General features: G+C 35.0%; 1 protein-coding gene across 11 annotated transcripts in view; it reads right to left on the reverse strand.

Moving 5' to 3' along the window:
• Positions 1-8,299: 8,299 nt before the first annotated feature.
• Positions 8,300-22,480, reverse strand: part of KCNH7 (potassium voltage-gated channel subfamily H member 7) — a 781,612-nt gene continuing 767,431 nt past the window's right edge. For 5 of the 11 annotated variants that reach the window (XM_058549109.1, XM_058549108.1, XM_058549110.1 and 2 more), the window contains 3 exons: positions 19,340-19,508; positions 11,279-11,471; positions 8,302-9,950 (listed from right to left, as the gene is read on the reverse strand). In XM_058549109.1, coding sequence (XP_058405092.1) covers positions 9,684-9,950; positions 11,279-11,471; positions 19,340-19,508 — 629 coding nt within the window. In that variant the 3' untranslated portion in view covers positions 8,302-9,683. Of the gene's footprint in view, positions 9,951-11,278; positions 11,472-14,905; positions 15,174-19,339; positions 19,509-22,480 lie in introns of those variants that run through there. The other 6 variants (XM_058549116.1, XM_058549117.1, XM_058549115.1 and 3 more) reach the window with 3 other exon arrangements.

The following is a 22,480-nucleotide window of genomic DNA, read 5'->3' on the forward strand; positions in this document are numbered from 1 at the left end:
TTTCCAAAGGTGTTCCTATGACTTTTGGTCATATGAGGTCTGTGAAGAAGGAGTTTCTATGGCCAAACATATCTGGGAAATTCTCACCCTCCTCAGGGAGCTTAATAAAGCCTAAAGTACATAAAATCCTATTTAATTTTACTTGACCAAATTTTTTCCAAACTTTTTGACCACAGAACCCCTTTCTCTAGCAAAACTAATGTTCCGTGCCAATCCAACTTAATTGTCAGACAGTTTTTTGCACTTTACATTAAATAGATAATCTTATAAAAATATTAGGCATAGAGAATATTTTACTGGGATTTTTACACTGAAATGCAATTCACTTTTTTGATGCTTTTAAGATAATTGTTGTAACAAACATCCATTACTAAAGTAAAAATTAAACAGTTTTGTCACGAACATGACTAGAATATGAATATAGTGTGGTAGTTTGTACTGGTTAACTCATATCCACTTATGATGATGTAAATTATTGAAAAATGTACACTCTTAATGTTAAGTGCTTTTATTTATACAGTAAACATGTTTCCATGTCATTTTGAGAATTTTTTTAATAAACATTCAAATAGCTTGCTGTAAAGTTTTGTATCATACAAAATCTGTTACATATATATGAGATGCTTCAGTTCAAATAACAGTGCAATAATTCACCTATGCCTAAAACTCTGCCAAATGATTAAATGTCACCTGTTGCACTTCTGTTTTGAGTGGGAGTTTACACATTTTAAATTACATCAAGGGGAAATCAATACTGTTGGAATCTTAATTTGGTCCACTTTAAATGTAATTTCAAGGACTGTGCTCATTTTATTTATAGGATGCATTCAGAAACAAAAAGTAATAAAAAGGTTGTGATATGTTTATTTCCAGAAAAGACATTTACCCTGGAAGAAAGTAGAATTTATTAATGTAATTTAAAGCCTATGTAATTAAAAAAATAACAAAAGTTAATTTGTAATTATTTAAGTAAAATATACAAATCAAGTTCACTTGTAATCTTATAGCATTACTAAACTGGACAAACAATAAATACTATTTGTCAGAAATGTGCTTTTCTTTGTCCTTTTATGTTTGGCAAACTTACAGATGATATGTTTTCTATTTCCTTGTAGCAGTTTTCTGGGAAATTAATAGGAATAAATTTGTGAAAATATGATAAATCTAGCCAGTAAAATCCAAGTCTTCTTTCAGGTTAGCATATTTTTCTTTTAAATTTTAAAATGCAACTATGGGTGTTTTATTACTTTGAATATTATATTAAAAGATCACAATTTTTTTGGACTTAATTCAATCAAATTTACGTAGTGAATTAAGCACTTGAAATAAGTATACCATGCTAAGTTATCATCTAAGAGTATGTCTAGACTTCATAATAATATTAGATGATACCAAGAAAAAATAAATATTTAGAACTTCTGTTATTATAATGATGAATGCAGACAGGATTTTAAATGAATGCTGTTCAGATGATTTGTAGTCTAGAATAGGGTCATAACATCACATATGTCCATTTATTAAAATTTTCCTGTAATTTAGAATACTGAGCACAAAACTACTTTCTAGCAAAACACTGGGAAACTTATGAAAAATTTATGTTTGACTCACTGTCAGCTCATTTGAATGCTGGGAAATTTGTGCTTTTAATTGTTTCTTGCCATGTCTTTTTCTCCTTGTTTTAAAAACATATTTTACTGGCATGTAAAGGAAAGATCCTTATTTAACATTCCTTTTACCCAAGTAGCTTAGTAATACGCAGATTTGTGTTTTGGTTTGCAAGCATTCAAAACTCGGGTGTGCTTCTATACATCTGAATATACAGTAGGTCAATATTGGCAGCACTTCTATGCTACTGTGATGTGCTGTACAGTTAGGGAATGAGTAAGGTCCTTGCCTATGTGTTACATATGTTTTCAAGTGTGCCCTTTCTGCAACATCAGAGATGGCAATTTGGAAAGCTTACAGAGAGTGAGAATAATTGGGTAGGTCATCATTTAATAGCTATATTCAGAGACAAGTATGCCAGGAATTAATTAGTACCTTCTGATACATGTGTGTGTTGTGGGGGGAGGGTCCCAACCCTTTCCTTTAAGCATAAAAATATAAATATGTCCTTTAAAGTTACATGCGTACAGTCATTTGCAGTTTTTAGTTCATTGTATTAATCACATTTTATCTTGCTATGATTACTGCAATTTCAGAGGATAACCTGAACAGTGCTAGTTTGAATGCTCCAGAAACATACTAAAGATCCATACTCTTTTGAAAATTATAGGTCATTTGAAATGAGGATTAACTGAATTTTTGGATGGATATTTAATTTCCCAAAGCTATCTAAATGCATTATCCCCAAATTTATCTTATGGAAAGAGACTTGAAGTTGTTAAATATTTAGCTTTTTCATAGTTTGATTCTCATTTTCTAATCTGCCTCACTTATAGCTATCAATACAATGCTTTCTGCTAATCTGTATTTGGTTTGGTTTTTCGTTTATCAAATAGGGAAATATTCTCTTGGTTTTTTAAACCATAAAAATGAATGGTGGAGAATCCAAACCACTAAACAGACCAAGCAGTCCCTAGCTTAGAAAATGCCACATTATGACCGACAAATTTTATTTACAAGTTTTCTTTGAAGATGGTTTGATTTTTTTTTTTTCTTAAATAATAGATGAATGATTTTAGGGGAGCAATTAAGAATGTATGAAACTTAGGAAAATAAAAATGTTCTCTGGATATTTTCATTCTTGATGGAAAAAAAATGAATCAAGCATACATTATAAAAATTAGTTTCACATGTAAGTTAAAGCCTGTTTAGCCATCAGAAATTTTAAGTAATCAAACAATAAATATTTTAATAAATTACTATTGTGTTCTCGACAGGCAATAATAAAAAGTGAAATGTTTTTATGTTTCTTTAATTTTAGATTTAGTGCTTTTTACCACTCAGTCCAGCTTGCTAGTATTCCAGTGGAACTCAGTAAAACTGTAGTAGCACTGTTACAATTATGTGATTTCATGAAATACATCAGCACCACCATGCCTAGATCTAGTACTGTACTTAGCAAGATGTTGGAAATAGTTGGCTTCTCTAATAAAAGTATCCTAACTAGCTAATGAGATTTACTTTCTTTTTCCCCAAAATAATTTCTTTTACAAATTCTTGAATTTTCATGTATAAATAGATCAGAAATTATATGCTTCATTCTTAAATTATGTATATATACTATATTTTAAATACAACTTGTACACTTTTAGCTACCAAAAATTTGCAACCATTTTTACATGAAATTTACATTTTTCTTATTTACAGTTATTTGTAGAAGGTTATTGCAAAACTAGTTGTGCAAGTAGATTAAACTGTCAATACCACATACCAATCTTTGAAGAAAATATTTGCTAAAAAATAAATATTTCCGCACAGAGTATTTCAAAAGCATCATGATTTCATGCTACATTATGTGCATAAAGACTAGGAAAAAGTATGTGTTTTGGTAGATTGTTTCATTACTTTTAAAGCATTCCAAGGTACTTACTACTTAACCAATGTGTGTGAGCTTTATATCAGATGACTGACATTTTCAAGTGATTACACATTATTTTTTGAAATGTATTATTCTTTAACTGGCAAACATTCTAATATACATTTTCCTATCAAAATTATAGAACGCAAATTTCAACTAAAAAGAGGTAATGTGCCTTTAATTAAAATCAATAGGTGCCTAGGAGTTTTAACTCAATATTTTTATATTATTTCTTTAATATTTGGAAAAAGAGTGCCATATAATTTCAATGCTATATAGGGACATTTTGATGAGACTATGTGGAGGAGTTAATTATAAGATTAATGATCGTTGAATTTTACTCCCAAATAAAATAAGGATGATGGAATGGTGTGGAATTTTTTTATATACTCAAACACTATAATGTCAGTATGAAAAAATAGAGTTTAAATGCTAACAGTTGTGATTATTTTCAAGTTAAAAACAATAAAATACACACAGAGGAAGTACAAAGAATATAAGTTAAACGTATAGTGCTTTAAAACCACAAGTGTACTAACTTATTTTGTGACTCTCAAAATACAAATTAATTAATGGAAGTCACAGATGTCATGACTATGATTTAGGAATTCATCTAAGTTTTGACATTAGCTTTTCAAGAATAACCATGTCAATCTTGCCACTTATAAAAACGTTTTATTGGGAGCATTTCTGTAATACTTCTTGCTATTCTCATTTTAAAGTTTGATTATGATTGATAAAACAACGAAATTGGTCAATTGATTGTATGTTTCTGAGTTCTTAACATTGCATTTCTATGGATGTTTTATTCTTCTAATCATAGTAATAACGTGGTAGTTTTAAATAACTTTTTGTTAGTCATCTCTCTCAACCTCCACTTAATAGTTTATATAAATAAGACTTGTGATAATGTCTTTTCATGCTGTCAACTATTAATAATTCATTTCTTCCTGTGAATTTTCTTTTCTGTATTGCATATTCTTAAAGCAAAGTGTATTTGTACCACAAGAGCATGTAATGAATTATTGTAAGCTTGGGCACGGATCAATCACAATACCTAATACTTTATACAGCATTTTAAAACATGATCCTTGTAGTTTTTGAAAGGTTAACATCACTTCATTATAAGTTAAGTAGAACCACAAGAAAACAGCTTTGAATGAGAACACTTAAGAAGTGAGGGGAATGGGGGAAGCTATTGCATACCTAGAAAACAATTGCAATGCAAATGTATAATTTTGTGGATGTTGGACAAAGGCAATATTTGACAAATATTGGGATACTATAGCAGAAGAAGTTTCCTTAACACTGGTGTTGTCCTACTCTGAGCAAATGGATCTTTGAGAGTTGTGTGAGGATCACTTTATAGATTTTTGTCACAGAGTGTAAATGGGGTTGGTGTTGGGTAGGGGAAAGAACAATGGGAAGTTTTTAGAAGACCTAGGTAGTGCTTCTGCACTTCCGCCATAATACTACCATCTTGTGTGATGATGCGAAAGTCACATGATGATCTGACAGTTTTAAGTACTTTATGATTTACAAAGCACTTCCATATATATATTTCAGAGGCTTCTCCACACTCCTTCAAGATATTTAAGATGTTATCTCCATTTTTTGTAGTTTTGAATAACGGGGCTCACTTGAGGGTTTGCCTGGAGAGTAAGTGGAGAAGGTAGGATTTGAATTCAGGTTTGCCACATCAAGTCTCCTGCCATTTCCATCGTTCCGCACTAGACCTTAGGCAGTTAAGCTCTTAGCTTAAGATCTGTATAATCTATCTGTGCAACGAGGGAGTGGGCCTCGATGCCTGAAAAGAATCGTTACAACTGGAAAATCTATTTTCTGAAGAAAGTGTATTTTCTTTCAAAATTGTATTTGGAAAATGTATTTTTAAACATCTATTCGGGCACTATATCATGGATCTAAAGAGGGGTGTCCACAGTGAGCCAGCCTTTACAGAATACATGCCAGTAGTACTGAAGTCGACAGATCACCTTTACAGAGTTGGCATTTAACATCGATTCAGAGTAGATATGTTTGCACAGTGAGATTCAGACTCTCACTATTATTATTGTAAATAGTATCACTTTAAAGTTATAAACCTAACAGTGCAAAATTAATTAAGAGAGAGAAAGCGTTAGCTACACTTGCATTTTTCTGAATCAAAAACTTTAGTCTTGGTAACAGCCGTTTAGTTGGAGACAAAGCACATTATCCCAAAGCTAAATTACGGAATATTGTTTTCCTGCTTCTTTTTAATATCATGTTCCCGGATGAGAACCCAAGAATCTAGCATTTTTTGAGTACCTAGTATGTACCAGGCACTTTACTATACGTTATCTCATTTCCTCCTCAAGCTTCTTTGAGGCAGGTACCGTTATCTCCTTTTTATAGATTCAGAAAGACTCAGGGAGGTTAATTAACTTGCTTAGGGTCACACAGCTACTAATGAAAGAACTCGTCCTGAGACCCAGGTTGGTCTGACTGTAGACCAACATTGGTAAGTCTACACTGGAGAGTCTCAGAGTTTTTGTGTGCATCAGGATCACATGGAGGAGGGCTTGTTAAAAGATGATTACTGGGCCCCACCCCGAGTTTCTGATTCAGTAGGTCTGGGTGAAACCCAAGAATTTGCATTTCTAGCAAGTTCCCAGGTTGTGTTAGAGCTGCTGATTCTAGGCCACACTTGAGGACATCATCATCTTGTCTTCCAAGTGCCTCTGAACTCACATGATAGACACATTTGTTTTACTGCAAAAATATGGTTAGAAACCTAATAATATTTGAATTTTTATGTAATTATAAAAATTTTGATTAGCAGTAAGAAATCTACTTAAATATATTAATCTAGTTTGGGTTTTAACTGTGGATAAGCAATTTAAAGACTCCACTATATTATAAATTAGTCAATGTTGCATTCACTTTTAATAACTAGATCTACCGAATTCTTTTTTTTAACCATGAAAAGCATTCAGAGGAAAGATACTGTTGTTAATAATTATTATTTTAGATATGCTGATGAGGTGATAAATTTTATCCTTTGATAGTCAAATTTATGATGGGATTTTAAATAACATTTGGATAAGGTCATTGTTCTTTTAGGTATTTTGGAATCATTGCGAAAGATCAACCTCCAAAAGGACCTCGTAAGCAACCCTTCTACACACGTATTAAACCTGACACCGAATGCTGCTATGTGCTGACTTAGTTTCCATGTCTTCTGACTAGAAGAGTTGGAAAGTTCAGCTCTGATGACCAATTCATTATAATGGACTTAAGAAACTATGCTGTCCCAAATTTGCCCTGGCCTTCGCATGTTTGTTGAATGAGTGATTATTAATTTAAAAACCCTGCAAGAACATTGCTTCAGCATTTTTTATTCCTGGTTTTTTCATCAACTAATTAGAGTATGCGACGCCCCTCTAGGGTAAAATGATAAGTCTTAACTTTCAGCTCTCTGCCCAGCAATTAATAACAGCAGCAAAACATCTAACTCAAATAAACTTTAGATTTTAGATGGCGTTTTATTTAGGCCTGGGGACCAGGTAACATTTTTAGGTGGAAAGCAAAAGGTGTTATGTTAGTGCTTCTAATTACCTAGGAGAACAGTTGCTATACTGCCGTTATTGGCTGCAGCAGTTAAACCTGGCTCTCAGCAGGATCTTTGATGGAGGGGTCAGACTGTTTTTGCTACAGCCCATGGGGAAAGTGACAGTGATTTTAGGCATTAGATCTTCAGCTGGGACAAGGGAAAAATTTTGTAAATTAAGATAATTGCTTTGGTCATCTATAAGTCATTTTAACCATGGAGTCTTCTGACATTTATGCCTGACTAACTGCATCTTCATATTGCTCAGGCTCTTTTTAAGCTAATATCCTGTAGGAAGAGATCTTCCTAATCTTGTCCAACCCTCTGAGACTTAGATTTTAATATCAAGCAATTATTTTGTGTCAAGGAATTAAGAAGAAAAAAGGCCTTGTTATACTAGAACATAAACAAGCTGGGTGCTTACACAGCATTCCCTATCTTCCCATTCCTTCATGCTCAGTTTTTATTAAAAAGTATGGATGCTTTTGTAGAAGTTTGAATTTTATGCATTCCATACCAAATGTCGCAGCTGAAGCATTCACTAATCAATCAGATCTAAATACCTCACCTGCCAAAAGCTCGCTCCCTACAAATGAACAGTCTCTGGTGAATTCATTCGGAATTTTCCTGGAACTTAGGCTGGCAATCCTTATGAAATTTGTTGCAGCTGCAAAAATGTGCTTAAATGTGGAAATAAAATCCCTACTTCGTCCTCTGAATCAGTTAGCCATTTCTGTCTCCCCTGCTAGACACCCATAAATGTTTGTTGAATGAGGAAAAAAAAGCATCAGTTAGTCCCTAGATTTGTATCTGCACAACACCAAATGATTGGGGAAGCTGATTAAAATTATTATACTTTTACTGAATTGACTGGTCATTTTGCCATACATACTTGGTCGCTTATGTTTTGGCTTTTCAAAAATTAAGCAGGGATAAGAACATGCTCATGCCTACAGATTGCCTCCCACGCTGATTATCAATTTATGTGACCATTTGAAAATGTATAGGGAGCAATTTAAGGTCACTTGAGTCATTTTAAATAGTGCAAGAGTTTTTGTAAATTTAAACAAATCGCTTGTATTTGAAACTAATATATTAGTGTCAAAGGTAAAGGTAAGTCAATAGATTATATTTCTATCCTGGAGAGATAGAAATTAATCCATTTAATATTGTGCACAAATATAATGTTTCTTTAAAAATACATGTGAGTGTAAGTATTTGCAAAGGATGAAGAAACTTTCGAAAAACTTCAAAATTTTGTTCAGAAGGAAAGGATATAATGGAGCAGTCCGTAATAAGTTTAAAATTGTACTCAAAAAGTAAAGCTTAACTAGAAACTGACTAATCAGAATCTTAACTTGCAATTTTTTCAATACCCTGATTTTATGAGACACATACACCTACCCACCCCCAGTCTAACAGTTGAAGATAGTTGAAGATATTAAAATATATTTCATTGTATGTTCCAGTATTCTGGGGTCAATATATATTCAGCCCAATCCATATATAAAAGATTTTCATTTAATCTTCGATTAGCAAACATGTTTGATAACCAAACAAAACTGAAATTTTATTGGAGTGTGTGCATTTCCTTTATAGGCAGGTAAATGCACATTGTTTTTCCACAGCTGGGATTAGAAAGCCATAGAACAACATATACTTAATGGAAGCTAATTTTGCCATGCAAATTCATTAAAAATGCACATTTTTTGAAAAGAAAACTATGTGCGTCCATTCTTTTGATCAAATTCAGGATTGCCCTAAAATATGGATCAGAAGAAAGCTGTGGATGTCAGTTTGTGACAGTCACATTTTAGCAGTTCTTAAGGAGACTCCATCCCACCCCCCCCAAAACAGAAAAATTAGAGAAACTTGTTTCTAAGCATTCAAGGAAATGTGCCAGTGGAAAATATTTTAGGTAGTTTGTGAATGCAGTTAGAGGCAGGATTTTAAATAGAAAGGCCTTTTTGTCCTCATTAATGCTGGCCTACATTCATGTATTTGGAGATGGCTTCCTATACTGTCAGAGCTTTATAACTCTAAAACTGTTTTTTTCCAGTGTGGTGGAATGAATGTAATTAACTATAAACATCTCGATACAGAAGGGTATCTGTTCTCAAAAGTGACTAAAGTTCTCTTTCTCCCCCTTGAACTACCGTGAGTTGAGGATCATCTGAGTTGCATCCATGAACAGTTTTATCCCTTAGTGTCTTATTTGCTTGGAAGGCATTTTCATAACAAAGTACTGGTTTAGTAAAAGCAGTAAATAGGAGTCTCCATGCAAGAGAAACTGGAGTTTCCTAACATGCAGATGATTTAAAAAATAAAAAAAAATAAGGTGCCTTGAGATGCTGGCAGTTTTAACATTTGGAACAAAAGAGTTCATATGTATATTTACATCCTAACTGCTCAATTATACCTTACAAGCTTCAATTTAGGAAAATATACAGTACTTTTGCATATAATGGTACCTTGTGAGCCCCTGAGTCAAGTAGAGAGGATTTAAATACAAAAAGGAAAACAGCCATTAAAAGCACTTACATTGTATGTGGAGTAAATGGTACAAAATGATTATTTCCCTGGAAGACCAGGATCAGAAACATGCCTATGAAGACCCAAGATTCCTACAGTGCTTAGGGATGAATCTGTCAAAGAAGGATGCCTAATTGGAGGAAGGTAAGTTTTTCTTTGCCTCGGGCGAAGCTCTAAAGAGAGATCACTGTCTTGTTTTACAAGTGAAGTCAAGTTGTCTTCCGAAGCTGTGTTCAGATGCACCCCACTTGAGAGGGATTCTTTGGATTTAAGTTTAGATTTTTCAAGGTCTAGAAATTCAGGGCACTGATAGAAAGAAAAGAAAAGGAAACTCATTTTTATAATTCATTTGGACACATTTCTAAAATTACACTTATGAAATCTAAATATGTTTTCTTTCCCCATAAATCTGTATTTGATGAGTGGTGTTAACCAACCTTTCCCTCCCAAAGATGAGTCAAGACATTGGAGGTCAGGTATCAGTTAAATAATCCTAAACAACCATTCCAAGAACTTTAATTTTACTCTGAAGCCAGATCAGATTCTTTTTTTTATATATACATTTTTTTTCACATTGAGTTTTCCAGATGAGTTTTAATTCAAAATTCAAGACAAAACTGGGATCGGAAACGTGGGTCATTTGTTAAGTAGGGAGTATAAGGAGGAGAGAAAAGAAAAAAAGAAGAAAAATCACCTGTCCCTAGTCAGAAAATATAATCTAAATCTACTGAAAACAAAGGACAAAGTACATGGTTTTGCATATTTGCCAGCCATTCAAAACTAGAGATAGATAAATATCTACTTTCATATTTTAGAAAGATTTCATTATTTTTCTTCTGCACATTCCCTCCTGTTATTAATGTAGTTTCATTTCCCAGAACATTTTACACTAAATTCCCAAACTTCTAAACAAGTTTTACAAGATTGTTCTGTAAATCCTAATTTAAATCGTCATTCATAGGTCCAATTTGGCCAGTGTTTAAGTAACTAAGAATGATTCCCAGGATAGAATTCCAAAGGAGTTAGACTTTTCATATTAACATAATTCAGAAGGGCCCTCTTAGAGGGCTTCAGAGGCAGGTTATAAAGGACACTTCAACATTCCTCCTCTTACCATCCTCGGGGTGAGAAAAGTTTATAGATCTCTGCTGATGGGTAGGGCACAGATGAGATTACCAGTCTGATGGCACTGGACTCTCAGGTCTTCTCTGGCCAGCTGCTATTTCTCCTCCCCTTCCTGTCTGACCCTGCCCAGCCTCTTGTCATGTGAGCAAATTACAGACCTTTCTCTGAAGCGCTTTCTTCAGAGGACCCAGGGCTATTAGCTTTCAAAGCTCTACCATATATAAGCTTAAGTAGATTGATCCTTGAAAAAAACTTTTTTCTTAAAAAAAAACATTTTAAGATCATTCTTCTATGTCCATTGTTCTCAAACATTAAATGAACATAAGAATCAGGGAGCTTGTTTAAAATGCAGATTACTGGGTCTATTCTCAGAAATTCTAATTGAGTAGAAACAAAGATGGGGATGAGAATCTGTATTTTCCACAGCACTCCTGGTGATTCTGATTCAGGTGGTCCCTGGAAACACACACTTTGAGAAACACTCTTGGTTGTACACTGTCTAAACTCACTTGTGAGGAAGGACTGAAACTTCGATGGGTCTTGATGGATGCTACCGGATGACTGGTTCTCATCAGGCCGATGACCGGTCTCTGATACTCTGCTCCTGCAGTTACCATACTGTAGGCTGGGGGGACCACAGTAGTTTGTTTCTGCAGTAGCTGTAAGATGGTCTGGATGTCAGCAGTCATCTGGGATTCAAGTCTGCAGGACAGACAGAAATGGGGGAAGACAGGCCTAAAAATAGTCCAGGATTGCAAAGCATTTGAGAAAATTCAGCACCACCCACAAACAGAGTTATGGCCCTGCTTTAAACAAGAAGGGCAGGAGAGGGAGCACGGAGATTCTCTCCTGGCTGTTGCTCACTTTCTGTCTCACTAATGCTTCTGATAAAGACCATTGCTTTCCTGTTCATTTAATAAGACCTTAACAGAAAAACAGCTGAATGGACTAGTTTACATTTTTACAATGCACATTGTATTAAATTTTTACAATTGTTTTATTGATTTCAAAATGTAAAATGCACCGGGAATCTATTTTTAATCGATAATTGTCTTTGCTTTTTAAGAAGGCTTTGCTCAGTTTCTTGTGAACATTTTATTTACTCTTTAGAAAAGAGATTTGGTAGCACATTTCTTTCTTAGTTGCAACAATTGGATAATTTCTTTTGTGCTTCTAATTTATATTACCTTTATTTTACCTTGCCTCTCTCCTATTCACATCAAGTATTGTGTATTAATCATTGTATTCTTTCTTTAATGTTCAGTACTGTTAAATGTTAAATTCCTGTCTCCATCTACAGTTCGGGGCCTTTGGTATTTAAGCAACAGATCAAATGTAAAAGTTCGCTTGCTTCTATGACCCATCTAGCTTGCAAAATATCAGTCTGATCATTTTTTCCCCAAAGCTCACAAGTAGCCAACTGGCCTGTTAATTTCATGCTCATTTTAAGTTAAAAGTCAAGGGAAAATAGCAAAATACAATAGGTCTGATTCCCCTCCCTTGCATGTGTTAACATCATTAAAAAAGAGAAAATTTTGTGGGCATAAGAACAAAAAATTTGGACCATATGCCTCTTGAGAAAAGTCTTCTTTTTTGTGCTTACTATTTTTGTCTCTGAACGAAAAATGCAAAGAAAAGGTAAATCTTACCAAAAATAGTAAAATCATAGAACTAATTTTGCCCAATTATATGCATGCTATATTTATGGAATTCAAAGTGGAGAGAACTTAGCCTTTGATTTGAAAGAGAACAAGAATAAACCTGAAAAACATGAAAAAGATCATTTAAAAATTTTTAGTTCTTACTATTGATACTACAAATCTTCCTTCTGAGAATCATAATGACACATTATTCTTACAGGTTTTCTATATTTGATATATATAGCCATATAGCCTAGTATCTTCTAAACCAATAGCTATAAATTATACATGATTGTTCCTTGTAAATGTCAGAATCACACACTGAAAAGGGAAAAATTGAGTTATCAACTAGTTTATTTATCTACTTGTTGCCTGTAGGTCTGATCTCATTTTTTATGGTGCCAAATAAACTGAGCAGACTTGTTATTTTATGGTTGTGCATCAATTTTTCCTTTCACTGTTCAAGGCCCAGCTCAAATTTTATCTGCACCCAAAAATCTTCCCTTATTTGACCCAGGCAGAATTCATTTCTCTTTCCTCTGAGCCCTCAAAGAAAATTCTATGTTCAGATTTCATCATAAATATTTCTGAACAAATTTATCCTATCATTAACAGCATTTAATATTTAGTGAATGGCTTATACTTGTTTATTACATTGAATGTAAAAGGATTTGGGGATGGGGAGTGGAATAAAAACTTTATTAACAAATGAGATTCAAGAACCAATAGAGAGTCAAAAATTATCATAATGTATTTGAGTCCTATAAAACCTTTGTCAAACAGCGTGGTCTCTGAGAAACAGGATCTGTATATCATGGATTCTATCTATTTGAATAGTGTCTATGAGGAAAAAATCTGTTGCAAGATGGGGCTTCAGTAATTGCTACACGCTTCTGTGAGTGGGACCCACTTCACCTTCAAATGTGCAGGTGAAGTAACCGGTGCGGGGTGAGAACTGAGACTGTGTCAACATGACTTAGGTAAGACTGCAGACCGCCTTTGTCAACATGACAGTTGTTTGTTCCGGGAAATCTTTGCCTGAGAAAAATAAGACTAAACAAATAAATAACTTTACTCCTTCAGGCAATTTCTATAGATGAACTCATTGGAGACAGCTGTCTGCTCATCGGAACAAATAACTTGCTTATCAAACAAATTTTATTTATGCAGACTTGTTTCAAGATCCTCACCTCACTGTGTCCATCAATCTTGAACTATTATATCATAAGCTTTGCCTAATTCCAATCAGCTCCCCAGAAAGTCCCCCAGAAAGGGGCCTTTGAAATGCCCAGACTCCGAAATGCTATAAATATCCTACTTATTTCCTTTCTGAGATATCACTTAGATATCTGAGATATCACTCTTTTAAGATGGCAGTCTCCCTTCCTGCAGTGATTTTGAATACTTAGTTTTGTTTTATTAATTGCTTATCTGATATTTTCGGTAGTTCAATGCAATGGATTAAACATTTATGCCCCCCCCAACTTATATATTGAAGCCGTAACCCCCAATGTGATGGTACTAAGAGGTGGGGCCTTTGGGAGGTGATTAGGTCACGAGGGTAGAGCCATCATGAATGGGATTAGTGCTTTTATAAAAGAGACCCCAGAGAGCTTCCTTCCTTCTTCCACCATGTGAGGACACAGTGAGAAGACAGCCGTCTATGAACCAGGAAGTGGGCTCTCACCAGATACCCAATTTGCTGGTGCCTTGATTTTGGACATCCCAGCCTCCAGAACTGTGAGAAATAAATATCTGTTGTTTATAAGCCACCCAGTATATGGTATTTTTGTTACAGCAGCCTGAACAGACTAAGACACTCAACAAGTGGAAGCTTTAGTGAAGAATATTTTTACTATGCATAGATTATATTTTCATGTTTTATGACTAGGGTCTATTGGCTTAACTGGAATGGATTCTTCTATTGAGACTACATAATCTACTTTACTCAAGAGGAATTACAAATAATTTTTTAACGTCTAGCTTGGTCTTTAAAACAGAAAAGAATAACCCAGTTTTATACCTTTTTTTTTTTTTTTTTTTTGGTCAATGAAGCTTACCAGAATACGCCAGCCGAAAATATGCCACTTGGGCACATTGATAATTTTGAGCTGTAGGTGCTTGAAAAACAGCCTATGCAGGGAGAGGCTTTCTCTGAACACCCCTTATCTGCCTAAAGGCAGATCCTCCAAAAGGAGCTCAAGTGTCATAAATCCTCTCCCTGAGAGCTTCATCAAGCAGGGGAGATTGACTCTTGTCACAAGAGAGGAGACTAGAAGTTGACATCACACTCAGGCAAACTTTGTCACAAATTATCATACCTCCCATCTAGTCTTCTAAGGGTCCATTCATCTTTCCTAAAAATCATTTCCTCTCCTCTAAGAGGCTTACATCCCTCTCCCTTTTCCGTATTAAGATGGTATTTAATCCTGAATTCTAAGCCACCTTGGGAGTTACTCATTTTTCCCTGGGCATCTCCCCATCTCACATGAGGTATACATGTTAATAAACTTCTGTTTGTTTTTCTCTTGTTAATGTGTCTTTTATTACAGAGGTCTCAGCCAAAACTCAGAAGGGTAGAAGGAAAATTATTTTTCTTCCCTTACATCAGCATAGCTATACAACTGTGTAAAATGAATGTTTTCATTCACTGATTCAAAGACCCACAATGTACCAGGCACTGTGTTAGGTGGGAAAGTGAGGAGAAAACATGATGATGAATAAATATGGACTCTGATCCCAGGTGCTGACAGGAGCTGACCACCTAGAAAGGAAAAATGAAGGAAGTGCATAAATTACCATAACACTAGGTGAAGCAAGTGCGCAATGCCGCACTGAAGGCACACAGAATAATTGCTCTGCGTGTTCTGCAAGGGATGGAATCATTACTAAAAGCTTTCACCTTCTGTGGGGCCTCCCTACTCAAAGTGTGGTCAAAGCTGGGAGCTTGTTAGAATATGGAATCTCTGCCAGACTCCAGACCTACCGACTTAGAATCTGCATTTTAACAAGATCCCCAGTTGATACAAATGCACATTAAAGTTTGAGAAGCACTGCTTTACTATCAAGAGTTAATGATTTCTCTAAATAGGTATATCTGTAGGCATAATATATAAACATATAAGAACATTTCTTATGTAAACCTTTAACCCTGTGTATAGTTTAATTGGCCATTAAAGCAGAAAAGCAGCAGCAGCAAGGATGGTTCCGGATCCACCATTTATATTGTTTTTTATTGAATTGTGTACTTGATATGTGTATTTGGATGAGACAGATGGGATAGAAATTCACAGTTCTGCATTAGAACAGAATGCTGAAGCTAAACAGGGTAGACCCAACTCTAGAAAGTGTCCCAGGATTCTCGCTCTGCACAGTTGAAGTCTGAACTGAGCTGCCCTCATCGTACTTGTTTTCTTTACTTTTGCTTCTAGAGTAAAGTGGAGGGAAGAGGTTGTTGGAGATGGCAGTACAGTAAAAATGTAGTATTTTTGATTTTAAATCTAAAAGAGGCTAAGCTGAGTCAGGCAATAAAATGTTTGTGAAAATATCAGAGATAAATAGAAAAAAGTTAGTCAAAAGAAAAGAAGCATGTCAAAGGACATACAGACGCTGGGAACATGCCAAAAGAGCTTTAATTGCAGTTTGGCTGTGGAAAAGTTTCATATAATAACAATTTGAAAAGCTAATGTCATAAAATAACGATTATTGTTATTAGTGGGCGGTTGCAAACCAAACGAGTCCTAGATGTATGTGCCCTTAAAAGTTTATATTTTCAGCCCTGGGACATATTGAAAACCAATGTTTTCAATAATCTTTGACTTATGCTAGCAGCAACGATTGGTACCAATGACAAGGCCACAAGGAGATCCTAAAAATCTCAATTTTAGTCCTGAGAAATGGTCCAAATCATGAAATACAAAAATACATGTGAAGAAGGAAAATACCGTAGTCTTCCCTTATCCGTGATTTCACTTGCCGCAGTTTCAGTTACCTGTGGTCAACCATGTTCTGAAAATATTAAATGGAAAATTCCAGAAATAAACAGTTCATAAGTTTTAAATTGCACGCTGTTCTGAGCAGTGTGATGAAATCTTACACTGTCCCTCTTTGTTGAGGCTGGGACGTGAATCATCCCTCTGTCCATTGTATCCACACTGCATACGCTACCTACCGTTAGTCACTTAGTAGCCATCTCGGCTATCAGATAGACTATTGGGGTATCGAAGTGCTTTTGTTCAAGTAACGCTCATTTTACTTAATAATGTCCCCAAAGCATAAGAGTAGTGATGCTGGCAATTCAGGTACGCCAAAGAGAAGCCGTAAAATGGGTCCTTTAGGTGAAAAGGTGCAAGTTCTCTACTTAATAAGGAAAGAAAAAAATCGTATGCTGAGGTTGCTAAGATCTATGGTAACTTTTATGACAATATATTTATAATTGTTCTATTTTATTATTACTTATTGTTATTAATCTCTTACTGTGCCTAATTTATAAATTAAACTTTATCATAGGTACGTATATATAGGAAAAAACATAGCATATATAGGTTTCGGTACTATCCAGGTTTCAGGCATCCACTGGGGTCTTGGAACATATCCCCTGTGGATAAGGGGGGACTACTGTACACTCAGATGAACACCAATAATAGAAGTGAAATTCATTGTTAATCAAATTTTCCCTAACTGCAAGAACAGCGCTTTCTATTTGTATAGCATGTGGAGTCTCCACATTTGTTATCTTAGTCTTTACAACAGCAATGCAGGCAGGTATAAGTCAAAGAAAGAAACTGATCCTGGAGAAATTTAAATAACTTGACTCAGTCATCCCATAAGTAAAGTAGCAGAGTTATGACTTTAATCTAGGCTAACCAATTGCAAGTACTGTGCCAGTATTGTGCTAAAGAAATCACTGCTGTCCCTGTCATTCATCCATTCATTCACTCACTTTTTAATTTACTCAACAAACTGAATACATACCAAATGTCCTGGCAGTAAAGAAATGAGCAGTTATTTTCTCTCAGTCACAGGAATGGAAGAAGTTCAAGTTCAAAGACTACACATATCAATTCTTATGTGTTACACAGTATATATATTTATATATGTTATAAGAAGATCAATGTGGCTTGGTATAAATAGCAAGGGAAGAAAAAAAGCAAATGTATTAATTAAGTAACTAAATATGCTTCTCTGACCAATAATAATTATCATGGCATGTTCTTATACTTTACTTAGGAATTACTGACTCTAAGTAAATGATTGTTTAAATTTTCTCCGGTATGTTTCAATTTTACAAGACTTGAATTTGGCCCTTGGGAATGAGATATGGACCTCAGCACCAGGCGATTTTAAATTCAATTAAATTTCCTGGTAACATATATGTGTGTGCACACTCATTTTAACGCGTTTACTTTATTGTTTGAAACTGTTCAATTCTGGCATAAAGATTAAAAAAAACAATAAAAACAACAAACAGCGTGGATAAAACACATAAGAAATATTAAGCAGATAGTAAGTAAACCAGTAGCTTATGTGGTATAGGCAAAACTCATAGGATGTAAGTATAGATAAGGAGTAAGCTAGTAGCTTGTTAGATGTGGGCAGAATTCATAAGATCTATTAAATACAGACAGCATGCTAATAACCTGCAAGACATGTCAAAGATAGAATATAAATATGATGTAACAAACCAGAGTGTAGCATATGAATAGAAAGAGATGGAAAGAACAAGTTTTTCTCACGTCACCTCTGGGTAGACAATTGTCACCCCCAAATTTGGTCACCCACTGGTGACATACAGCATAGGCTCATTCTGGATCTCCATATGCTTAACCTACAAAAAGCCAATAAAACACATGGCTGTTCAGCAGGCTAATTATAGAGGCATAGCTGAGGCCAGGTGCACTTGCCTTACATCTTTGTGATAGAGCAAGTATGTGTCATTGGCACAGGGGATTTTTTGTCTGTGGACCCCTTTGTGCAAACCTCAGCTCTGGTCCTCGTAACTACACCATCGGCAGAGAAGGCTGATGCAGCATATATGAACACTGGGTAAACCAGGATTCAGGGAGTGTAGTACTTTTGCCATGCTTACATTTATAAGAAATGTGGTAATTACCCCATTTGGCTCCCCTCATCTCTCATTGTGTGTTTCAAATTGATTTAGTAAATCCTGTGATTTGAGCATTTTAGTTTCATCTATGCTATCGATGTGACCAGTGGAATACTTTGCCTGGTGGTGTACCTGGATGCTACCTTTGAATCAAGATAAATTCCCACATGAAACATAACTAAAGCAGCTAAATCATATTCATTCATATATTTTTTTCTGTCTTATTGACCAGTTTAATTTTAAGGAATCCATGCAGATTTGGGTTAAGGAATTCCATCCTAACCAAAAACAAAATTAAAAGGGGATAGATTAAAGATGGGGGGAAAATGGGGAGGATCTGGACTTCAACTCTGTGGGATTTTCAATTCAATCACATTTTTGACAAGTTGACTGAATAAATGTTTAAATAATTTCATCGATACTTTTAAAAAAATGCCGTAACACATGATTAGGTTACCAGAAACAACCAAAAAGCTTAAAAGAAAGATAAATAGAGGAAGGATATTAGTCAACAAGCTAAATAAGAATTATTTTGAGGAGAAAAAAGGAGTTTTCTTAGGCAGCTGATGTGGTTAATACTAATTTTATGGCAAGTCAAGAAAAAAATAGGATTTATGTGGCCAGAAGTTTGAAGTGTTCTAAATAAACGCTCCTTGCAACACAGATTAATAATTCTGTCAACTTCTAGTCTTATTTTAAATAAGTCAGCATGTGAGGAAACTATGAGATCTATTGCAGGAAAAATTTGCTATTTACAAAGAGTCAAGCTAAACCCAACTAAGGGCTTGGGTTATGTTCTCTTTTTGTCTCATCATTGCTTATACCTGTTAAGTTGTTCTTGAAGCAAATCTAGTCTTTGCTCCACTTCTCCATATGTGAGGTCACTTTCGGTTTCAGAGATCCCCCAGGCAGCTCGCTGAAGTGCTGAGGGACTAGACTCATCAGCCTGAGTCCGGGCATTTTCTCGTTCCCAGACTCTTGTGTCAGAGATATCTGTGGGAAATAGCAAGATGAATGTCAACTTCTTTAGGTGCCCATTTGCATCAGAAACACAGAGACGTCCACAACACAAGCAGGAAGGGATTTTGAAGTATAACCTGAAGACAGAGAACCAGAGTGACTCAGAGACCTGTCCAAGGGCCACAACCAATTGATAGCTGTGTCCCACCCACCCTGACCCCGCCTGCTGTCTCCCTCACCATTTCCATATGAATAAAAACATATAGCTGGTTATGAGTCTTGAATACAATTTTGTCTTCTTTCTTTTTGTGCTAAGAGGAGACACGGATGGCCAACTCAAAACTCTGATTAGAGAATAGTGATTTTGTGCTTTTATATTTAGGAAGAAACAGCACCATTTGTACTGCTTCCCCGCTGGTTTAAGATTTTAGGGCTCTTTCCTGCAGGATAATTTGCATACTTCATGATTCAAAATGGGCCCAAGGAGAGAGCCATGGAGAAGTACTGATCTTCAGGAACATTCCCTTAGGCCAAACCAACTCAAAGTAGAGCCAACGAACCATAAGCCATTAAAGATGGGAAGGTCTTGGAAGTCCTCTAGTCGCATGACACTCTTCCTTTACATTCCTCTGCACTCTCCTTTAACACAGTCACATTAATTTCCAATATTCTTTCTTGTGGCTCTTTTATTTAAAATATTTTCATGTTACTATACTCTAAAGCATATTGCTTATCTCTTCAAGTCCACTTTTCAAATGCTCTGAGTGTCTGTTACATGCTAGGTACTTTCCTAAATGCAGAGCAATTAAAGACGAAGAAGACATAGGCCCTGCACCTGAGGAATTCAGTCTAGCAGGGTTTCGATAATTTTTCATACAGAGATTCATTTTCTGAGCTTCTTTTAATTTACTGCTTCTGCTGCAATCTGTGTTTGCAAGTTATCAATATTTGAGGGCAAATAATCTTACTTTTTCTCTCATTTTTGTCATATACTTTTGATGGCTTTTGCTATGCCTTCTTACCCTCTACATTTTATGTATCTAGAAAAGGGCTTAAAATGAATAAAAGGTTGGAAAATAAAACCCATGAAAAAGTACTAATGGAGTTTGGAGTTTATTTCAGAGATAAAGAAGGAGCGACGTCTTTTTCTCACTGGGAGGCTAGTAGGAGGAAAAGACTATCTGAAACTGGTCTTCATTTTCACATGGAAATAGATTTGAATTACAGAAAGTGATTTTGGTTAGATAGAAAGACTTCTTTTTTTTGGACAAGTAGCTATAATTAAACACTGACAAAAGTTATGTAAACTCAAGGAATTTATATTCTAAGCTATTTAAAAAAGTTGGATAGGAAGTAACCAATTTGAGGAGGATTAGCTATGATTCTAAAAGCAGGGAACAGGATTTGTAGGACTTCTTGAAGTCCCCTCCTTTCCTGCCTTTCTACAGTCAGATAGCTTAAAAGCATCCTCTTTCTCCAAGTAGCAGACAAAATTTCCTTTCTTTATGGTTTTTCTATCACTATCCTTTTATCATTGAATACACAGAAATTTCTCTAACGAGGTGCCTACAATTTCTGCCTCAGTTGGATGAAACTATAAGAAAGAAATTAGCATATCCAAAGATAGCATTAGAAGAATATAAGGTCAGGGTTCCCTGTTCTATGGAAATGGCTAACAGACCTCAGAAAGCTTGCTATGAATTCCAAATGGTTCTTTGTGATGAAGGCTTCCTTAGCCTATAGGATCTTGGTGCTTTGTTTTGTTTTGTCTTTTAAAGTGACAGTATATAATTTCTTTTGATGTTTTACCAAATAGAACAAGAGGAAAATGAACACAGAAAAATGTTATTGCTGGAATTTCAAGAAATGTATCAGCAGATTTTCACTGAAAAGTATGATTTATTATTCACAGATATGTAACTCTATTTAAAATGCAAAACAATAATACAATGTTTTAGTACACTAGGTTTCCAATTTGGGAGCAGCAATGCCAAACAAACATTCAGAACACACATATAAATCATTTGATGAGACCAATGCTTGTCCCTGTCTAACCTCCTGCTAGCTGTTTCATGTAGGAATCTTTAAAGAAGAAGACCATAAGAACTGATAGGGAAGTTACATATTATGCTCAGAAGTTCTGTGCCAAGAAAGCTTACAGAATTTCTGCCTATGCTTAACAGCTCTCTCATTCTCAAATCATATATAATAAATTGATTTTTAAATAACAATGGTGAATCACATGCAATAAATTATGTAGGATTATATTTTTTCTTCAGTGCACAATTATGTTCTCCAGCAAAAATGAATAAAATGTAAACTATTAGAGACTTCCTTGATTATAATTTACTCTTTTATTAAAATCTGGATGTGTGTGATTAGCTTGTTTTAACAGCAATATGAAAAAAAAGGCGTTCAATGGGGAAATCCTGGTTAGTGGTCTTAATCAAAACGAACATCCTTGTAGACACTTTCTAAATATAGCTCAGAAAGAATCTGCACTTGGTTGCCTTGGAAAATGTTGCTATAGTTGCAAGACACATTTCTGGGACTATATGAACAGAAAGAAAACTTTCACTGTGCTCTGGATACATAATTTTCCTAGAGTCAACTTTCTACCTCAACTTAAGTAGAATCAGAGTCCCATTTGTTTTTTTCTTTTTAGCTTTGTCTGAAGTGCTTTTCTGTTGGATTCAGCACGACAAATGCCAGGAATGTGAGTAACTGAAATTTCCTATCCATGATAAAACTAACATTTGTGGAGATTTAGTAGTTCAAACTGCAGCAGCTACAGCCACACACTACACATTATTCAAATTCTTGAACATTCCACAGTACTTGACCTTAAAAAACCATTAGGGAATGAAATTTGCAGTGAATGAAGTTTTAGAATTCTCCATTGGTTGGTCCTATTAATAAATCAGGTTAACCACGTGTCACACTGATTGATGCTATATGACATCGATTATGTTTATTCAATCATCACGCATATTTAACTATGCATT

Source organism: Diceros bicornis, chromosome 10, assembly GCF_020826845.1.
Source record: "Diceros bicornis minor isolate mBicDic1 chromosome 10, mDicBic1.mat.cur, whole genome shotgun sequence".
Classification (NCBI taxonomy): Eukaryota; Metazoa; Chordata; class Mammalia; order Perissodactyla; family Rhinocerotidae; genus Diceros; species Diceros bicornis.